Consider the following 22,572-nt stretch of genomic DNA (forward strand, 5'->3'; position numbering starts at 1 on the left):
AGCTTCCCCTTTCTTCTTCCTGGCCCCACAGGTTGCAAAGAAGGTTTGTGAGGTACGGATGATCTTGTGAGATAAGGATGAAGGCTGTAGAAAACTCCTGTTGAGACAAGAGGACAGGGAACCCCAGGGCAGGTTCCCAGAGATGAGAACACAGAGAACTGGCAGCTCTCCTACGAAACAGTAAGGAAGCCTCAAGATGGGACAAGAGTGAAACCTCTCTCGTAGAGACACACAGTGATTGGAAGACATTCCAATCCTGTGGAGGTTTCTGGCCAACCAGGAAAGGAAACAAATGCAGTTCCCACCCCAGCCCACAGCTTCACTAGAGAGGCTGCAGGGGAAGGCAGTGCAGACTCACATGCCGTCAATGATCCTGATGAAGACACCGCAGTCCTGGAGTTGCAGCACAGCCTCCACCGGGTCAGCCAGGCGCAGACTATTCACCTGCGAGGCAAAGGGAAGCACTTGGTGAAACCATCGTGAGTGCAAGAAGCCCTGGGGTTTGCTCCTTTCCCCAGGTGTCGGCAATTCTGCTTGTTCTGAGTGCCTACGGGGGTCCTAAGTTGCTTCAGTCATGTCCGACTCTCTGCGACCCCCTGGACTATACCCCGCAAGGCTCCTCTGTCTATGGCATTCTCCAGGCAAGAATATTGGAGTGGGTTGCTATTCTCTTCTCCAGGGGATCTTCCTGACCCAGGGATCGAACCCACATCTCTTATGGCTCACTGCATTGGCAGGCAGGTTCTTTACCACTAGTGCCACTTGGGAAGCCCCTTCTGAGTGCCTATAGTTGCAGCTAAAAGAATGCAGGACCAGGCGATTCTAGGACTTTTAATTTCAGCAAAGGAATGGCGCTGCACCAACTCAACCACTAAAGGCCACCTGAAGGCTGCTCTCAGAGTCCTTCCTTTGGCTTCAACTGAATAAGAGCTTAAGTTCTCCTAGAATGTTCCAGCACTCGGGTGTATTTTAAATATAATTGGGCATAAAATGGTTCTAGAAAGAATGAAAGAAACTAATACCCCAAGAGAGGAACCTGAGGCTGGGAGTGAGGGGTAGGAAAAAGAAAGGCTTTTTTTATACAGCCCTTTGTATTTCCTGAGTGTATACAGCTCAGATGTTACATTTACAGCCCTTTGTATCTCTTGATTTTATAGTTCTTGAAATCTGAATTTTCTATCCACTCAAAGTTGATATTAAATACCAGGTATATTTTATATACTCCCACACAGATATAAAATCTTGTAATTGATGCATTTTAAAATTCTTTCCAGACATGAAACTTTGGCTGAGGCAGGGAGAAATGATGGGAACGCACGATAACAAAGAAAAAAGGAGGGAGGAAGGAAACGAAGAGCTACAAACCCCAAAGGAAAACGTGTCAATTCAGATTCAATCACCTTTCCCGTTCCTGGCCTTCAGGCAGGTATTCATCTAACTCAGTCTTTGCCACTAGAAAGTTCACCACCAGTCACACACAGATGAACCAGGCACACAGGTTATTCAACAAGCATGCATGGTTGACTTCTACAGGAAAACCTCATAAATTCCACTGTACGGTACCAACTGCAGAAGTCTGGGCTAAAGTTTACCTTTGCGGTACCTTATTAGGAAGGAAGGGTTTGCTAAGTCAATCAATCACATATGCAAGACTGAGGAAGAAGGGAGACATATCCTGCTTTACAAAGTATTTTTAAAAACTTCAGAGTAGTGGTTATGCGCAAATGAGTTGATTCTATTAAAGGTACTCATTTTTTTAATTGAAGTAGTTGATTTACAAAATTGTTAGTTTCATAGTGATTCAGTATTTTTGCAGATTATCCTCCATGATAGGTTATTACAAAACACTGCAAATAATTCCTTATGCTATGCAATATATCCTTGGTGCTTATCTATTTAGTGCAGCAGTTAATCCCACACCCCTAATTTGTCCCTCCCCCTCAAATGTGCTCTTCAACAGGCACTAGGCTAGAGACTCCCAGACAAGGATTTTGAATCCAGCTCTTCCATCCACTAACTTGCCAGGAACATTTGTTACCAATTTTGTTTCTTTCTGCGCCTATTTTCTCACTTGTCAAACTTACCTACCTTAGAGGGCCAGTGTGTGTTCAAAGGAGATTGTGGATGAAAGAACACATTGCCAAATAAGAGGACTAAATGCACAGCACTTATGGTTAATAAAAATTAAAATAATGAAATAGATCCAGCAATACTTCTACTTCTTAGTTAAATTAGCTGACTGCACTGAAGAATCATAAGGATGAAAAAAAAATCAGTGATCAGTTACAGAAACGACAGTACTTATTTCCATTAAATAATTTTATATTAAGAACTTCTAAATGAATCTAAACTAAAGTGGATTGAAAGTAAAAAAAAAAATTTAAGTATGGAATATAAAATAGAACCTTTCATTGGACTCTTAAAGATAATAATTTATACCGTATGTGGCGTGCGTGCATGTATGTGTGTGTGCTTAATCTAATTAGAAAAGGCCAGTGTGAATTTTTAAAGAAGATTCTGAATATTCCAAGCCAAGGTCCCTTTCTATCTGTTGAAAATGAAGAGACTGCAACGAATTAAGCATCCAAAAACTATCTTCTTTTAATATCTGAACCTACGTAAAACAGTCAAGGGCTGTGAATGCTCATTCACTAACAAGATTGGAAAAAATCATACCAGTTAGCTGGTTTAACTTGAGGAATCAGGATTCATCTCCTATCAATTAAGCAATAACTCAGCAACAGTTTCTTTCATGGATATAAAAGTATATTTCCTTCCTGTGCATTATTTTGCTCTCAAATGAGAAATCATTTGAAAGCTGAGGAAGCAGATAAGCTCCTTCATCTCTAGTCAGGATATAAAACGTGAGAAAGGGCAAAGCTCACTGAAGAATCCAGGAACTTACTGTGAGGCTTCCAGGGTCATTTACAGTTGCTGAATCTTAAAGTTCCTTATATTCCCTACAACAACTGATTCACTGTAACTGCTGGGTACAGAATAATATCAAGCCATACTTCAATTTAAATAAAATATAGGTTTATCTTTACATTAGAAAATCAATTATTGAAAACTTGGAAAACAAAAAACTCCACTCTAGTATTTTAATACCTGTACTTCTAACATTTTGATTTCTAATTTTTTTTCCTAGGTCATTAAAAAAGAAATCACCACTGTGACTGTCACATGCATGTGTCTGTGTGGATGCCACTCTTCTCACTAACAAGTTTCATTCCATGTTGCTACAATGTTATAAAATCCACTTTAGCTGCCTAACTTGTATTTAAATTGAAAAATTGTATCTAACTATATTTTAATATATTAATGCACTTTCACTGTGATTTTTCAGAAAAGTATACAAGTATCTGCTGTTAAATAAAACCAGTCTTTTTTGTGTCTTCTTGGTAAAGGTAGTAGTCACTATAAAACCAAGCCTAAAACTGATATAAATAAACTGATAAACTTAAAACAATGTGGCTGAAGGACCCCCTAAAGATCACTTAATTAAGTGAACTAGGCACACAGACACTACTCAACCAGTCTTTTCCTGGGGAAGAGGAGAAAGAGATAATGCTTCTAATACAGACATAAAACACTGAAATGTAAGTAAAAAATATAAATATAAAACACCCATCTTAAGCGATACAACTAAAATTTGCATCTATTTCAGAAGCAGAGGACTAAGAACGCACATTTTGTACACTAAACAGATTATTTCCTGACTACAGATTTGACAGTGATTAAAGACAGTTTTAGTAAATCCACCCTACCTGGAAATTAAATATTCATTTCCTAATTCTGTAATTTTTTTCTTAAAGTTGGCTCTTTAATTGGTCCTTTTTGATCAGTAGTTAGGGTGACTACTAAAATACCCTCTACCAAATAGCATGCCCAGGCAGTACTTTACTTACTCATTTTATTTATTTATTTATCAGCCACTCTGTATAGCACATTTATTCATTTATTTATTGGTCACCCTGTGCGGCATGCAGGATCTTAGTTCCCCGACCGCAGATCAAATCCATGCCCCTGCAGTGGAAGAGTGGAATCTTAACCACTGGACTGCCAGGGAACTCCCCTAGGCAATATTTTAATATTTAAGTGTTTTTTACAGACATTATCTCATATTCTCATAATAATTCCATGAGGCATTATTACTATTTCCATTTTTAAAATGAGGTACTGAGAGGCTAAGTAACTTGTCCTGGGTCACACAGATAAGCCAGAGTAACGATTCTAAGCTGGGCTGTCTGCCTCTAAGATCCCCGCGTGTCACCATTACATTGTGTGGCTTCTTCTGTTTCTCTGTAGCTTTAGGTTCCCAATGCTCAGCATTATTTTTTCATTTGCCATTGTTTTAGGCAGAAGTATATGAAAAGACTTAGCAGAAGAGTTTTGGTGAAGTAATCAAGAGGCACCAGGAGGACAATGGAAGCGGACAGAAACACCGTAAAGAAAGCAAGGAGAACCTTGCCCGAGGTTAAAGGCCTTTCAAGACCAAAGTCCCTACACGTCAACGAAACTCACCATCAATCCTTTTTCAGAAACATGAAAGGAAAAAAAGAAAGAAACATGCACAAGGAGGGGGCAAACATGCTGTTTTGCAGCCACCCTTTCCATCACTGAAAGGGAATATATACCTCAGAGAAGCCTTTTCTAAGCTATACAAGTAAAGTCATGGATCACGTGTCAGTAGCAACATCATCAGAAATAATAAAAGTCAAATACCGAGGGGAGGGCTTCCCTGGTGGCTCAGTGGTAAAGAATCCACCTGCCAATGCAGGAGACATGGGTTTGATACCCGGTCCCAGAAGATCCGACATGTCTCGGAGTAACTAAGCCCATGCACCACAACTACTGAGCTCACACAGTGCAACAAGAGAAGCCACCACAATGAGAAGCCCACAAACCACAACTGCACAGCAGCCGCCTCGCGTCGCAGCTAGAGAAAAAGTCCATGAAGTAATGAAGGCCCAGCACAGCCGATAGATAAACAAAGTTTAAAAAACTGAGGGGAACTCAGCCATAAAAAGAACAAAATAATGCCATCTGCAGCAACAAGGATGAAGCTAGAGGTTCTCAGACTAAATGAAGTAAGTCAGACAGTGAAAGACAAATACCACATGATACCATTTCTATGTGGAACCTAAGAAGAGGCTACAAATGAACTTGTCCACAAAACCAAAACAGAGTTACAGATACAGAAAATAAACACGGTTACAAGGGGGTAAGGAATAAACTCGAAGATTAGGACTGACAAATACACACCACTATACACAAAATAGACAATAAGGACCTACTGTACAACACAGGGAGCTCTGCTCAATACTCTGTAATGGACTATATGGGGGAAAAAATCTTACAAAGAGTGGGTATCTGTATTTGTATAACAGATTCACTATGCTGTACACCGGAAAGTAACACAACACTATAAATCAATTATACCCCAATTAAAACAAAACAAGCTAAGGGGAAAGGCAAAAGAAAACTGTGTTTTCTTTATCTGGAGAGGAGAAGGCTCTCCATAGCCCTGACTCCTAGAGAACTCCTCCCTCACCTTTCCCAAGCTTCCTGGAAAAGTGTGGCACATAAAGGACAGAAAGACCACTCACCCACGTGAGGAGTGCAGCTGCCCGGGTGGCATGGAGCGCCATCGTGGAGAAACCAGACAGTCCCCCGATGCACCTGGAACCCAAGAGAAGAGGCAGGACAGTTAATTTCATCAGATATCCACGATGAAGGAAGAAGGGGGAAATGGCTTCATTTACCAGCTTCAATAAGTCATTCTTTACTCGGCACTTAATCTACCAAGGCACCACGGGAATTCTTAGAGAGCTCAGAGCATACATCAAAATTATTCTATAAAACATACGGTGTCATAGCTGACAATAAAGAACTCTGCATTTAATGTACACAAGCTCTACACACAATCTTTCTGTCCCTTAGAAAATACAACACTCAAAGCTGGACTTCAACCCTACTCTTTGGGACGTGGTGCCCTTAAAACGTGGAACAAACATGGTTTTTCAGACACACCTAGGTCTGAATGCTGATTCCATGTGACCATGCTCTGGTGACCTTGGACAAGTAGCATTAACTTCTTTTAGTCTCAGTTTCCTCACCTGCAAAATGGGATCTGCAAAAACCTCTCTGAGTTATTTACTGCGATGCTTCAAGATAAAACAGATAAAGCAAATAGCAGAGTGCCTGGCACACAGTAGGTATTCAATAAATGATCACTGTCCTTAAGCAAAAAGATTGATTTCTGGCTCTTTCTGTAGGTACCCGAAGTCTGCCTAATTAGCAATAACCAAGTCTTTGGGGAAAACCATCAAATTCTGGATTTTTATATCCCCCACAGAAATGTCAAAGACATGGCTCAAATGCGAGACTGGATGAAGCAAAATCCAATTCTGGCAGAGATCCCAGGGGACAGTTAATGAAAGATTAGGTACGTGTCCTGGTATTTTTACTCCCAATTTTCCTTTCCAGAGGGAATCTTCCATCTGTCTGCCAACCTGCTCAAGAGACCACACACCTGGTGACTAAATATTCCCCACCATCTCTCAGCAGCTCCCATAATTCCTACAAATCTTCAGGAGAGTAATCAGCCCCACCCCCCACCTCTTACTGCCATGGGTGCCAAGTCTGTCACTACTCTAGTAGAAGGAGAACAAGAGTGGCAAGAGCCACATCACCTATAACTTTCCCCACATATCAGCATCTCCAAGGTGTGGGTTCTGTGGGACCAACACATGCTGAGTACTATCTGAATACAAGGTGCTGGGGATAAGACACCATGCTTGTCCATAAGGAGCTCACTGTCTAATAGGGGAAAGAGATACATAAATCTGATAATCCACTACCCACCATCTCTTAGGCCTTCTTCTGCAAGTGTACTCTGCTTAATAAAACCAACCAAAAAGGTTATTTTCTTAGTCCTTACATATGCTCATCCTGTGCTGGAAGCTACATGGGAAATGGGAAACAATGACATGGTCCCTACTTTGAGAGGCTTACAGAAGGAAGTAAAATTAAACATAGAAGACGCACTAAATAATAGAATAATTAAATGCCAAATATAACTAAATGCTAATTGTAATTAATTGCTTCCTGACCCTGCAAAACCCAATGTGATTCCACCTGTCATACAAACGTCACAGTTTTGGAAATGAGCCAATTCACCCAGGTATTGGCAAAAGCAAGTGTAGTGGTTAAGGGAGAGTTCTCAGGAGGGCAGAGAAGCTAAGGGGCCTATGTATTCCTCGGTTCACCCAGTGTGGCCAGTCTATGGGCACTGACTGTCTTGCTCCCTCGACAGGATGAAGGCAGATGGCCTCAACTACTAAACTGCAAAAAGGCTTTTCTGGTGGTTGGTCAAAGTTATCACAAGGACCACGCTTGGCCCTTGGAGTAAAGGCAGCAATGTCCAAATGCTATACTGGGGCTTCTTTAGGGCAAAAAAAATAAAAGCTCAGAGCTATTCAGGAACAAAGGCAATGAGGCCCTGATCACCTCCCCATCAACCCCCCTGCTGCCTCTCCAGACTTGCTGTCCTTTTGATGAGGCCCAAAACTGCAGTCAGAAATTGCATTTGCAACCGGAGGTGGATCTTGCCGCCTCTGAGAGATTCCACAGCTGTGTTGCTAAAAATGACCTGACCCACCTCTTCCCTTCATCTCAGGCAAAACACACAACCCTTACGTCCTCCCAGGGGAGCCTGTCTAACACTGGTGTCAAGGCCAAATGCCTTCTTCCGTGCTCCCCAGGCACACGAACAGACAGAATTCAATATTCAACATAAGGAAAGACCTTATCAGGTCAAATCCCACAGAGGGGCACTTTCTCAGAGACAGGACACTGGGGTGAGAGCCTTTAGGGCAGCTCAGACATTCACTCACCTCTGGGTAATGAATGATTGAAGCCAGTGGCACAGCTAGACCTCGGCAATGGGACTACAACTTTAAGCAGACCTTGGCTTGGAACCCTAGGGCTCCCAGCCAGAGCACCATCCTCCACACCCTCCCCCTGAAATCCGAGGCAGGCCCCACCCAGAAGACTGGGTGATGGTGATGGAAAAACAGATCCCCTCGATTGCAGCCTGGAAGCATTTCACAGAAAGGTCTGCTAAGATTCACCCCCAATTCAATCAGGCAATCACCCCCAACCTACCCCCAAAACCCTCAATCAACAAACAAACAAAAATCTTGAGATTCAAGCCCTCTGTGGACACCTTCAGAATTCCAACCTCTTTCTTTGAAAAGAAGTGCCCTCAGCAGAGAAGGCACTCTCTCTTTGCCCTGGGCTCAAGAAGGAACCAAGACACAAAAGCAGCTGCCTTATAAACCAAAGGTCTTGTATCCTCTTAACATTTTCACATCTGACAGAATGTAACTCCCTCATGTCAGGATCAATCCCCACATTTCAGGTAACCTCTCTGTCTCCAGGAAAGATAAATCAGGACAAGAACTTGACACTCAAGAGATACGCAGGGACCTGGCCTGTACCCTCTCTGGCTCTTAAAGAGTTAAAACCTAGTCCTGGTTTCCTACCAGGGCTGAAGCTAATGCAAACCACCTGCTCAGATGGAAGGACCAGGACTGGAGGGTCAGGTTGCTGAGCTCTGGGGTCTGTTCTGGAAAAGCTTCAGTTTTAAGCACTGACCAAGTACAGGCCAAAGGCCAGAGTTCTGAGTTGTGGCAGCACTACTCTCCTCACCCCGCCTCCCAAATTGGGTGCCAGCTCCTTCTGAGACCACTTCTTAGCCACTGATTGCCCTCATGAACACCAAGATAACACCAAAGTGCCCTGTGGTCTCAGAAAGCTGCAGAACTGTACTGATCACTCAGAACAGGGGCCCTTGCCTCCGCTGACTCTTCATTCTTTTAGGTACTAACTCCCATTCCCAGACTTTTGGGCCCAAAGCCCACAAACTCTCACCTCAAAGGTTCCAGCTGCGTGACCCACTGCTTTTCTACCGTGGGTTCCGAAGGCCCACAACTTATGAGAGAAACGGCTGTCCCAACTCTATGCCCATGCTCAATGACAAGATTTACCACTACTTACCTAGACAGCCTGCCTGCTGGTGACCTCCATACGTCTTTCTAAAAGGACACCCCCACATCCACAAAGTGAACACCCTAATCTTGAGGGTGTTCCTCTCCTCTAACAGGAGAGGAGGCACACTCAGGCAAGCACCCAGACTTCATCTGGTAGGTTACTCCAGAGTGGCCCAGCAAAGGCCAATTCATGTCACCACTGGCTCACGGGTCATAAAGAAAAGGATAGGAAATATCCTGCTGGTGCAGCCCTGGCTAGGAGGAGGTAAAAGGCCCAAGAACCAGCAGCTCTAAGAGAAGCCAATGAGGGGAAAACAGTCATCTTCAACCCCTGAGGAGTTCTGAGCAGGAGGTCTTGTCCAAGTCCAAAGAGTTTCTCTGCACTTCCGAGGTCAGGGCAAACCAGTGGTGCTGGCTGTACTCCCAAGTCCTCGAAGGGGCTCACTCTGGACTCAGGTCTCCCCCTCTGCACGCAGACCAGTCCCTCTGTGTAGTCTAGAATTTGGCCCAGTGTCCTGGTGAGGAACACGTGAAGGACTGCAAGGGAAACCAAGGTTTCCCTGGTTTCTTCAAAGTGGCTTACTAGTATCTGCCCTTCCCCCTATGCTCTGTAGGGTCCAGATCAGAAAGATGTGGGCAAGGGCTGCAATCAAGAACCAGATCTGGGGCCTACAGCCCGCACTACACACACACACCCACTCCAGCAGCTTATCAGCACCTGCCCCCACTGCTATATCAACACCCCCTGGTCCCTACCAGCGGACAAAATGAACCTTTTTCACTCCCCACCACTGTGTACACACCCAGGCCTCACTCGGGAATAGAGACGCTCTCCCGAGCTGTCTACAGCTCAACGTGCAGGCGCACACGCTTTCTCCCTCCGAACAAAAACACGCTGACATCTACGCGAGGGGGAAAGAAAGCGACCCTTTGCTCTAAAAGGCGCCAACTCCCGGATGTTGGCAAGCTCTGCTCCCAGCGCCTGTTTCTGAGTGTTTATTTGCTCTCCCTCTCCTCTCCCTCCCCTTCAAGGATGGCGCAGGAAAGGGAGGTGAGGGGGGAGAGTCCACCGCACCCCCTCCTCCATGTTTGAACAAAACCCCAGAGAAACAGAGAGACAAAGTCTCAGTGCAGGGGGGGAAGGGGAGGGGGGGCCTTACCAGACTCCCACAGCCACACGGATCTAGAGGTTTTAATCCGCCATTAGCATTTAAATCCTGAAAGGAGAGGAGGAAGGGGGGGTCTAGTGGAAAGTAACCCCCCACACACAAAAGAAAAGTTGTTGGTTTTCTTCTCAGTCAGCCTGGCAGGAGCGATCTTCCTGGCTGACAGCCAGAAGTGCGTCACAGCCAGGAGTCTGCTTTCTTTAAAGGCGCAGCGAGCTTCCGCGAGCGGGGAGCAGGGCGCTCTCCGCGAGGGGGAGGGGCGGCGGTCGGGGGCCGGAGGAGGGGGCCCGGCGCGCCCGCGGGAGCTGCCGAAGCCCGGCCGCAAACTAGAGCCCGGGACGCGCGGGGTGGGGGCGGCGGGGGAGGAGCCGGCAGACAAAAACACGGAGCTGCAACAGTGGCGAGCGCCAAAGCAAACTGTGGCATAAACACACGAAACGCATCTCCCAGCGGCCTGCCTGACAAACCTGATATCCCCGGACACTCCCCCTTCAAGCTCTTAAGACGGCAGTGACAGTCCGTCCATCTCTGGCCAGCCGCTGCGGGGTAGGCCGCGGGCTGCCCCGCGGGTGAGAGCAGCCCTGCCTGGAGGCGAGCAGGGCAGGGAGGAAGGCCTGGCAACAGAGGCTTTAGAGGGTGCGCGGGACGCAGGCCCTCGGAAACAAGGGGCGGCTTCCTGCCGGCTCCGGGGCGGGCCGCGTCCCTAAGCACACACGCCGCGCGCTCGCACACAAAGCGCCGGCCTCCGTCCGCGGGCGCCGCCTGCCCTGGGACATGGCCGCCCCGTTCCCCACGGGAACCTCTCCAGCCCGTACCTTCTGAGTGGCTAGGCCGGGCTGCCGCGCCGCGCCCGCTCCTCCCCCTCGGCCACCCAAACCAGGTGCCCGGGCCCACGGCGGCCCCGGAGCGCGGGCCTGCGCTGTCCTGTCCGGGTGACTGCGCGCTATTGTCGGCTGCGGAATGGCCGCCAAAACCCCAGCTGTGCTGCCAGAACCTAATCCCCCGTTCCGCCGAGCACTGGTGGGGAGGGGCGAGGGGCCGAGTCTCGGGACCTCGGGCGGCAGGCAGGAGCCCCTCAGCAGAGACAGGCACTCGGCAGAGTCTGCTCCCGCCTCCCCTCCAGGGCCGAAAAGAAAAGATGTCTGACGCTCATAAAACAAAACCAGTGTTTCCACCCACCAAACAATGACCCTCACCGATCACGGGAGAAACCCACCGGCCATCGGGAAGCCCCTCATCTTACCTGCACTTACACCACAAACATTTATTAAGCACCTACTACGCAAAAGGTACTGCTAGATTACACTCTACAGAGCATACGTGCTCGGTCATGTCCGACTCTTTGAGACCCCATGGACTGTAGCCCACCAGGCTTCTCAGTCCATAGAATTTTCCAGGCAAGAATACTGGAGTGGGTTGCCATTCCCTTCTCCACAGGATCTTCCCAACCCAGGGATCAAACCTGAGTCTCCTGCATTGCTGGCAGATTTTTTACCCTCCGAGCCACTAGGGAAGCCCAGAGAGCATACAAAGAAGAATCACACCAAGCATCTGTACTAAGGTAGGTTATAATTCTACAGGAGATAAGCAATGTGACTTGAAATTATATTTCAAGACAGCATGTGCTAATTTTCAGAAAAAAAGACACAAAAATTCTAACCAGTCGAGAGTAGGGAAGGACTAAAAAACTACGTGATATTTTAATCTGGATCTTAAAACACATAGGTAGAACTTGCCCACATAGAAAGAGAGAGAGAAGTAAGGAAGAAGGAAAGCAGAAAGGTGTGGACATAGTGGAGGAACAGACTTGAAGGGAGAATTGGGGTAAGATTTGGAAAATTCTGAACTTCAAGAAATGGAACAAAGATTTAGATATTTGTTTGTTTCTAGCACAGAGATGTGGTGTGATGAGAAGTGTACTTTGAGAAATTATTCTGGTATATAAATGAATGAGACTAGCAGCAGGGAAGCAGGTCAGAAGGCTGCTATGACAGACAGGAGACAGGCAATGGGGCGGGGGTGAAGGTAAGAGAGTGGAAAGAAGGGGCATGACAGACACAGTGGGGACAGGATGAGGGGAAGGGAATGACTGAAAGCTGAGGGAGGAATTGTAAAGAAGAGAGTGTGCGGGGTGGGAGGGAGGACAGAGAAGCCATATGCAGAAAGTAAGTGTAGAAATGCTAGGGATCACATTATTAATAGAACAAGAAAGAAAACAAGGTGCAATAAATAGCAGCTAATGCTTACTGTGTGCATACTGTGTGCCAAGCACTGTTCTGCTGGTCTGCTGCTGCTGCTACTGCTAAGTCACTTCAGTCGTGTCCGACTCTGTGTGATCCCATAGACGGAAGCCCACCAGGCTCCCCCTTCCCTGGGATTCTCCAGGCAAGAACACTGCTGGTCTAGTGTGCGTTAATTGTGTTAAACTCATTAATCTGAAAAACTTCTTCAAAGAGTAGATACTATTATCACTCTTCTTTACAGTGAGTAAACTGAGCCACAGAGATAAAATAATTTGCCCCAGATCACACAGCTTGTGAATGGCAGGACACTGACACCACCTGCTGTTCTGTGAACCCCCCCCCCCGCAAGTACCCTCTGAGTCTCAGTATGCCTATTTGTAAAACAAGGATAGATACTTATTTTGTAAGATTGTGATGAGGATTCAATAACATCTATAAAATGCCCAACACACTTCTTGTGCTTAGTCGCTCAGTAGTGTCCGACTCTTTGCAACTGAAAAGAAAAGATGCCTGATACTTATAAAACAAAACCACAGAGTTTCCACCTACCAAACAGTGACCCTCACGGAGACCACGAGAGAAACCCATGGGTCACCGGGAAGCCCCTCATCTTACTTCCACTTATACCTCAAACATTTATTAAGCACCTACTATGCAAAAGGTGATGAAAGTGAAAGAGGAGAGTGAAAAGGCTGGCTTGAAGCTCAACATTCAGTAAACAAAAATCATGGCATCTGGTCCCATCACTTCATGGGAAATAGATGGGGAAACAGTGGAAACAGTGTCAGACTTTATTTTTTTGGGCTCCAAAATCACTGCAGATGCTGACTGCAGCCAGGAAATTAAAAGACACTTACTCCTTGGAAGGAAAGTTATGACCAACCTAGATAGCATATTAAAAAGCAGAGACATTACTTTGCCAACAAAGGTCCGTCTAGTCAAGGCTAAGGTTTTTCCCGTGGTCATGTATGGATGTGAGAGTTGGACTGTGAAGAAAGCTGATCGCCGAAGAATTGATGCTTTTGAACTGTGGTGCTGGAGAAGACTCTTGAGAGTCCCTTGGACTGCAAGGAGATCAATCCTGGGTGTTCATTGGAAGGACTGATGCTAAAGCTGAAACTCCAATACTTTGGCCACCTTATGCGACGAGTTGACTCACTGCAAAAGACTCTGATGCTGGGAGGGATTGGGGGCGGGAGGAGAAGGGGACGACAGAGAATGAGATGGCTGGATGGCATCACCGACTCGATGGACATGAGTTTGAGTGAACTCGGGCAGTTGGTGATGGACAGAGAGGCCTGGCGTGCTGTGATTCACGGGGTCGCAAAGAGTCAGACACGACTGAGCGACTGAACTGAACTGAACTGATGCAAAAGGTACTGCTAGAGGACACTCTAGAAAGCATACATGCTCAGTCATGTCTGATTCTTTTCGACCCCATGGACTCTAGCCCACCAGGCTCCTCCATCCATGGGGATTCTACAGGCAAGAATACTAAAGTGGGTTGCCATGCCCTCCGCCGAGGGATCTTCCCAACCCAGGGTTCGAACCCAGGTCTCCAGCTTTGCGGATTCTTTTCCGTCTGAGGCACCAGGGAAGCCCAAGAATACTGGAGTGGGTAGCCTATCCCTTCTCTGGGGGATCTTCTCAATTCAGGAATTGAACCGGGGTCTCCTGCATTGCACGTGGATTCTTTACCAGCTGAGCTCCTGGTGAACCCAGCACACTGACCAGCAAGTAAGGCACAGGATGGTACTTAATTGGCCCCTTGTCACCAAGGTGTCCAAGCAGAAGTTCGCTCACCATTTGTCAGGGAAGCTAGTGGGGTGCTTCTCCCTGAAAGAGATTAGGTCCCCAGCCAGGAGGCTTGCTTTCCTTCCCTCAGTATGCCTCTATGGATTTTACTTTATCAGCACTTCAACTACTGGTTATCTTGTGATGGGGTTAGATTGTAGGGGACTTTCTACACTGGGTTTCTTTTTATGTTTATTTTTAATAACCATGTATTACACTGGTGATCAGAAAAATGTGTCTACATACTGCGCTTGTCATTTGTATTGCCTTGACTATATATGCAGGGAAATCTTGTTTTCACATCCAGAATGTAAATTCCTCAAGGGCATAACCATCTATGACACCCCACAGTACCTAGGGCTCCTTAAATCTGTTCCACTGAACTACATCTGGATGGAAGGCTTCTGGCCTTTTCAACCTTCTGGCCACGAGAGAAGGACTGTGGTGAGTAGTGGGGGTGTTCTGGAAGGGGTCAGAACGAGGCCCACTGCTGCAGAGATCTCCATGGTTCCACTTCTTCTCCCGGGCAGACCCTGTATCTTATTCCCACAGTATCACTTGGAGTCTGTGGTTAGCAATCGCTCTTGGTATTCAAAGATGCACCATGAAAGTAAAGGCAAAGTAAAAACCAAAGCTTTTATAGAAAAGCAAAGAGGCAAACATAATTTAATGACTGGCATGATCAATACTCCAGAAAAGGTCTGAGGTGAAAATAGGAGGCAGGCCTCCTAAAATCACCATTGCCACATCTGGCACTATGTCAGCTCTGAAGCTCCCTAGCACACGAAAGGATTGATACTGAGTCTCAAAAGAATACAAGAAGTCCTCCTCCCAGCCTCCCTTGGCTTTAAACTCAAGACAACAGCTTCCAGCTGTGCGGCCTCAGAGGCACTGAACTCTCCTCTGGAAACTCTCCACTGCAGCTGCCAAGCTTCTGGGCCTGCTCCTCAGGACAGCCCAAGGAGCTGGGCCAGTTTTCCCGGCCTCTCCCTCCCCCACCACAGAGCGCCACTCCCCTCCCTTCCCCTCCCCTCCCCGGGCAGCCGGCCAGAAGAACCTCCCCACCCCTCCTCCCAGCCTAGCCAGGCAGTCAGCAGGCCACATGGCTCCTGATGGATTCCACAGCCCCTGCTCACAGTCCCCAAAAGACTGCGATAAGAGTGGTAAAACCATTTTTAAAGAGAAGGAGGGGAAGAAAACGACACCTAACACAAAGTCTGAAATAGGCTTCAGGTAGAGGTTGGAGGTGTTGGGGATGGGTGCAAAAGGCACAAGGTGTTTTCAAAGCATCTGGTATATTACATCTCCTGAGTTGAGTGGTATATGGTGTATGGGTATTTATTATTCTTGTTTAAGATATAAACATTATGATTTTTAAAAGTGTATTATCATTTTTACAAGTTTAAACTATAGAAAGATGGTAATGATAATCCTGTATACAAGACAGCAAAAGAGACACAGGTGTATAGAACAGTCTTTGGGACTCTGTGGGAGAGGGTAAGGGTGGGATGATTTGGGAGAATGGCACTGAAACATGTATATTATCATATGTGAAACGAATCACCAGTCCAGGTTCGACGCATGATACAGGATGCTCGGGGCTGGTGCACGGGGATGACCCAGAGGGAGGATAAGGGGAGGAAGGAGGTGGGAGGGGGGATTCAAGAGAGGGAACACATGTACACCCGGGGCGGATTCATGTCAATGTATGGCAAAACCAACCAATATAATATTGTAATTAGCCTCCAATTAAAAAAAAAAAAAGTTTAAACTGAAGAAAGGAAGGGAGCTATTCCCCTGAGATGGTTCAGGAATGAGTGGTTCATAACACAAATCATTTGCCTGGCATTCACAGTCCTATGGGACCCGGCCCAGGTCTTAGCTTCCACAGTCACTGCCCTTACCCAACCCTCCACCCTGCCAGACTGGCCTTCGCACTGTCTTCTGAGGTCCCCCTGAACCTCACACCTCAGCCTACCAGCCTGGGAGGGAAGCTTTCACCACAGGAAGCTACAGGCTAAAGCCTAATGAGAGCTCTCTCTCAGTCCCTACAGGCCCTCACACAAGGAATGTTGGCAGGAGAAATGCTTATGGATCCACTACCCTATGCAATGCCTTCTAAGTCCTTCCTCTGCCACTTGAAGTCCTAGCATAATAAATACCTAAAGACTATCATTATTGTTGTTGCTGTTACTGTTGTAATTAATAGCTAACATTTAATGAGCACTTGGTATGCGCTCAGACACTATGCTAGACACTTCCAAGCTTTACTTTGTTTAATCCTCACAATAACCCAGTGACACAATAACCCAAAATACTATGATTATCCCTATTTTACCGAAATGGAAAACTGAGAATCGTTACACAACTTGCTGAAGGTCACAAAGAATAAGTGTTGGAGGTAAAATCTGAGCCCAATTTGAGCCCAGATCCCATCCTCTTACATGGTCATTTTATCTAATTCTCAGGGAAGTCTTAAGGTAGGTTTTATTTCTAAAGATGAAAAAATCTGAGGCTCAGAAATTAAGTGACTTGGTCACCTGAGTAGTGAGTTGTCTATCTGGTCTCTAGAGTATTCTCTGCTGCCCTCGAATAAGCAATCATTGAATGAAAAAAAAAGGTAGCAGCACATCCTCAGTGGCTCAAAGAAGCCTTGTACCTCTACCTCCTCCTAAAAATCAACTGTTTAATCAAAAACATTCAACAGTTCCAATTTCCAAGATAACCCCTAAAGGGACTTCCCTGGTGGTCCAGTAGCTAAGACTCCACACTCCCAATGCAGGGGACCCAGGTTCAATCCCTGTCAGGGAACTAGATCCCCCATGCTGCAACTAAGAGTTTTCATGTCACAACAAAGATCGAAGATCCCGTGTACCACAACTAACACCTGGCATAACCAAATATTTTTTAACCAAGGTCCGTCTAGTCAAGGCTATGGTTTTTCCCGTGGTCATGTATGGATGTGAGAGTTGGACTGTGAAGAAAGCTGATCGCCGAAGAATTGATGCTTTTGAACTGTGGTGCTGGAGAAGACTCTTGAGAGTCCCTTGGACTGCAAGGAGATCCAACCAGTCCATTCTAAAGGAGATCAGTCCTGGGTGTTCATTGGAAGGACTGATGCTAAAGCTGAAGCTCCAATACTTTGGCCACCTCATGCGAAGAGTTGACTCACTGGAAAAGACCCTGATGCTGGGAGGGATTGGGGGCAGGAGGAGACGGGGACGACACAGAATGAGATGGCTGGATGGCATCACTGACTCGATGGACATGAGTTTGAGTGAACTCGGGGAGTTGGTGATGGACAGGGAGGCCTGGCGTGCTGTGATTCATGGGGTTGCAAAGAGTCGGACACGACTGAGTGACTGAACTGAACTGAACTGACTGAATCACTAAAGTTTTTTTCTGAAGATGCAAGAGTTTATAAACATTAAAGGGCCAAAACTCTTCTGAATCAGCAAGCACAGCCGAGAAGTCTCCTGGAAGGGATGTTGGACATATCTAAAGGGCGAGAAGCCATGGAGAAAGAAGGCTGGAGGAAATACCATTGGCTGGAGGGAAGGACAATATTTCAGAACCCTGACCTGGAGCTTATTTACCAGGCCTCATTCTCCCTCTCCAGAGGGTAATGGCTAAGTAATGAGGCAGTGTTGGCAAGCCTGAGCTTCCTGGGGAGAAAAGCAGAGGGCATATCAAAACCCAGGGAGGATTCATTATGACATCCAAGAGGCTCTATTCACTTCTCCCTCAAGGAGGTCTTTCTACAAAACACCTACGAACCTGTTCACCCTGTTTCATTGTCACAGAGGAGCAAACGGCTCTGTCCCTACAGGCAACACATCTAGCACAGTGTTTGCTCACAAGCACGGAACTGATGGTGAGAAAGGTCAAAGAAACAAAAGGAACAGTTTTAATGTAAAGATTTGCAACTCCTGGAGACAGCCTTGCCAGTAATAGAAAACACACTAGGTTTGGTGTTGGAAGTGACTGGAGGGAAATTCTGCACCAGCCACAGACTGTACTTGTGGCTTCAAGGAAGGCACTTTCCCTATCTTGGGCCTAGGAAAAGGTGAGGTTCAGATCATATCTAACAGTATCTCCAAAAATTTCCCATGATTCTTTCTCCAGGACACCATTCTCAACAACAAGAATCTTGCAATAAAATGAATTTCCTCAGTATCTGGTCAAATACCTCACCAGTTAGGCCTTCCTTCTCCCCCAAATAGCAAGTCCACTAGAAACAGGCACTTTGTCTGTCACCCTACTGGGTCCCATGCCCAAAGCGAGGCATTCAAGGGTGTTTCATTAATCCTGATGAGAGGAGGTTGTCCTCAAAAACTGGTAGTTCCAACTTTGCATGGGGTACAATGAAAAGTAATAGGAGCCATACATGGCATTTACAAGGTTTCATAAATATAAGCCACAGAGAAAGTGCAATCTATGATTACATTGATCTCAACACCCTAAAGAAAAGCAGCTTTCTATACTTGGCCAACAAACCACAGAATCTCAAGGATGAAAGAGCCCTTAATGGTCTTCTTAGTCCCCGCTTAGATCAACACTGGAATACATGTGACAGCTCTGCTGAAGATTTCCTATCTTCTGCCCAAGAGAAATTTTACAGCTTATTTGTATGCCTGAGCAAGGACTGCCAATTCGAGACAACTTGTGATTTCAGAACATGAGCTGGGAGAGCAGGATCCTGCCCAGGATCTGGTCTGTTTCAAATTGGCTTTAAGTAGCCACAAAACTCAGAGGACATCTCTCTCTTTTATCTTCTCTCCCTCTCTCCCACCCTCTCTCTGTCTTCCTCTTCCTCTCTCTCTTTCATATCTCCACCTCTCACACAGCACTGAAACCTCTGTCTTTCTGGTTCAAATTCACTTCTTTTACCACACCAGGATGATTTTAACCACTGACTGAAATGAACAAAACATATTAATAGGGATTAGATTTCTGAATGGGGTGCCAGATAACTCAGGAACCAAACCTGTCAATATGTGACTAATAAGTAAAATAAATGGATCCAGTGTCTAACAGGGTCATGATAAAAAATTTAAACAATTGAAAAACCCTAACATTTTAACAGATTTCGAGGATTTAAAGAAGGCTACGTCTCAATTAACCCCTCTAAACTTAGAACCCTAAAAGGCAAGCATGTTTATTAATAATTTTATAACTAGGACCCGAGGCTTCAAAAAAGAAGGCAATACCTGCCGTCAGGGTCAACCACCAAGGCTGCAGAACGAGAACTCATCTTCTAAATCCACGGCTCTCTCCAGTCTAGCTGAGCTATATCCTATATACCTTTCCCATCAGCACAGCTTTTTATTCATTCATAGCACTTTTGAATTCCTTGTTCAAACTGTTTCTACTACAGCCTGTGAAGTGGGCAGAGCTGGAATCATTTCCTCCATCTTTAAAGACACTAAACACCATTAGACAAAATAACATTCCATATATCTGGCTTCTCTGAGAAGTACAGAATCCCTCACAAGCAGTTTTTCTAAAAACTGAAATCTCCCTTTAGGACCAAACCCCTTTTGAAAAAAACTATTCACAATAAAAAGACCCCCAAATGCCTAAGATATGTTACTCTTAGAGTTAATGAAATTTAATCAGAGACATTCAACTATAAACATGAAACAACCAACCAACAAATACTGTGCTCAGATGAATGAGATGGGCTCAGAATCCTGTGAAGAGACATACCTATAACTCACCTAAACATGAGCCCAAAGAACAAGGCCTTGGGTAGTGCTGAACAGAAGGTGAGCAAACACTGGAAAGTGTAGTAGAGACCAGGAGTGACTTACTAAAGGGGCAGCGTGGGGCACTGAGGATTCTGAGCAGGAGAATGGCATACGTGTTAAGTGCTTTGGAAAGGATGGATCTGGCAGGACACTGAGGCCAGAGGCAGAATACAGCAGAAGTAAAACTGCTGCTGTCAGGCAAGGGCACTAGGAACTTTAAAAAAAAGATATATTTAAAAGGCACTGTGGGATAGGCTCCAAGATCTTAGGAAACAGGAGTATGGGAAAGGTAAGGAGCAGTAAAGACCTCTAGGATTCACTCTGGTGAAAGACTTCAGAGGAGGAACACAGGAGGAGCTACTGTTTTACAGGCCCTCTGAGGGACGGATTAACTCAGGAAGGCATGATGAGCAAAGCTTTACCGAGGAAGTAGCATTGAAGCTGGGTACTTAAAGTATGAGTAGAATGAGTAAGGTTTCACCAAAAGAGAAGTTAAAAAAAAAAGCATTCTAGCAGGGAGAACAGCATATGCAAAGACAGAGCTTATTACATCTGAGCCATGGCGTGCAGTTTTAGGAAGGTGTAGCAGATGGTGAGGCTAAGTAGCACTAAACCATTAGGTACTGACATCACACTAAGGAATTCAAATGTTATCCTGGAGGTGATGGGAAACAATCAAGGTTTCTGAAGGGAAAAATAAGGGGGAGTAACATAGATCAGACCTATGTTCCCGGCTGTATAAAGTACAGGCTAGAATGGTGAGAAACAGAAGGAAGGCAATATAGCATAATGGTTAAGAGCATGGAGTCTTGAGTTAGACAGACTAATTAAACTCTGGCTCCAGGAATGTCCCTGGTGGTACAGTAGATTAAAAAGTCCACCTGCCAATGCAGGGAACACTGGTTCAATTCCTGGTCAGGGAAGATTCCACATGCCATGGAGTAACTGAGCCCAGGCACCACCACTACTGAGCCCAAGCTCCAGAACCTTTGAGCCGCAACTACTGAGCCTGTGAGCCACAACCACTGAAACCCTTGTGCTCTAGGGCCTGTGCTCCACAAGAGAAGCCACCACGATGAGAAGCCCATGCAACAAAGAGTAACCCTCAGTCACCGCAACTAGAGAGCCCCCATATGTAACAATAAATACCCAGCACAGCCAAAAGACCTGGAGCCATATTAAAAAAAATATATCCTGGCTCTAGGACTTTAATAACTGTGCAAGCTTCCCCATCTGTAAAATGGGAGTAAGAATACTTTCTCAGAGGGTGATATAAGGAATTTACAAGATAGTATGTGTAGTATATTAAAAAGCAGAGACATTACTTTGCCAACAAAGGTCCGTCTAGTCAAGGCTATGGTTTTTCCCGTGGTCATGTATGGATGTGAGAGTTGGACTGTGAAGAAAGCTGATCGCTGAAAAATTGATGCTTTTGAACTGTGGTGCTGGAGAAGACTCTTGAGAGTCCCTTGGACTGCAAGGAGATCCAACCAGTCCATTCTAAAGGAGATCAATCCTGGGTGTTCATTGGAAGGACTGATGCTGAAGCTGAAACTGCAATACTTTGGCCACCTCATACGACGAGTTGACTCACTGGAAAAGACTCTGATGCTGGGAAAGGTTGGGGGTGGGAGGAGAAGGGGACGACAGAGAATGAGATGGCTGGATGGCATCACCGACTCGATGGACATGAGTTTGAGTGAACTCGGGGAGTTGGTGATGGACAGGGAGGCCTGGCGTGCTGTGATTCATGAGGTTGCAAAGAGTCGGACACGACTGAGCGACTGAACTGAACTGATGTGTAAAGAAAGTGCTTAGCACAGTACCCAGCACAGAGGTTGAAAGTTCATTAGTAAAAAGTTACTGCAGTTCATTAGTAAAAAGTAACTTCTCTGTGTGGTCTAGTGTTGTGCATGCTCTTCCTCCTACCATAAGCTTTCTCTTCCTGTTCACATGGTTAATTCTAACTTATCCTTCATGCGTGATTGCATGCTAAGTTGCTTCAGTCATGTCCAACTCTGTGGGACCCTATGGACTAGAGCCTGCAGGCCCCTCTGTCCACGGATTCCCCAGGCAAGAATACTGGAAAGGGTTGCCATGCCCTCTTCCAGGGGATCTTCCCCACCCAGGGACCGAAGCCAAGTCTCTTAAGTCTCCTGTGTTGGCAGGCGGGTTCTTTACCACTAGGGACACCTGGGAAGCCCCATCTTATCCTTCATATCTTTGCTCAAATGTTACTTCTCCATGAAAAATCTCCCTAACCACCTGGATTAGGTCAGGCACAGCATCATATTCTTTTCCTTTATAGCTCTCATAGTCTCTAGTTACATCTTTTTATATTTCATTCTCTTTTTTCTACTACTGTAAGTTCCATGAAATCACAACCATGTGCTCACCACTGAATTCCTAGAACTGAGTAAAGTGCATGGCACCTGATAAGCATTTACTCAATGAATGAAAGGTTTCAAATTATGTTTTTAAAATGAACTGTTTATAAGATTCAATCTTTATATAGGTTAAAAATATCAATTTGGGTCACATTTGGAACACTGACTATAATCAG

General features: G+C 45.7%; 1 protein-coding gene across 7 annotated transcripts in view; it reads right to left on the bottom strand.

Annotated features, from left to right (window-relative positions):
* NUMA1 (nuclear mitotic apparatus protein 1) overlaps positions 1-22,572 on the bottom strand; it is a 73,584-nt gene that overhangs the window by 26,081 nt on the left and 24,931 nt on the right. For 4 of the 7 annotated variants that reach the window (XM_055423575.2, XM_055423577.2, XM_055423571.2 and 1 more), the window contains exons 2-3: positions 5,610-5,682; positions 359-444 (exon numbers count right to left, since the gene is read on the bottom strand). In XM_055423575.2, coding sequence (XP_055279550.2) covers positions 359-444; positions 5,610-5,651 — 128 coding nt within the window. In that variant the 5' untranslated portion in view covers positions 5,652-5,682. Of the gene's footprint in view, positions 1-358; positions 445-5,609; positions 5,683-10,216; positions 10,460-10,689; positions 11,002-11,037; positions 11,277-22,572 lie in introns of those variants that run through there. The other 3 variants (XM_055423576.2, XM_055423574.2, XM_055423573.2) reach the window with 3 other exon arrangements.

The sequence above is a fragment of the Moschus berezovskii genome, chromosome 14, assembly GCF_049115385.1.
Source record: "Moschus berezovskii isolate FMDL1 chromosome 14, NW_MosBer_1.0, whole genome shotgun sequence".
In the NCBI taxonomy this organism is placed as follows: Eukaryota; Metazoa; Chordata; class Mammalia; order Artiodactyla; family Moschidae; genus Moschus; species Moschus berezovskii.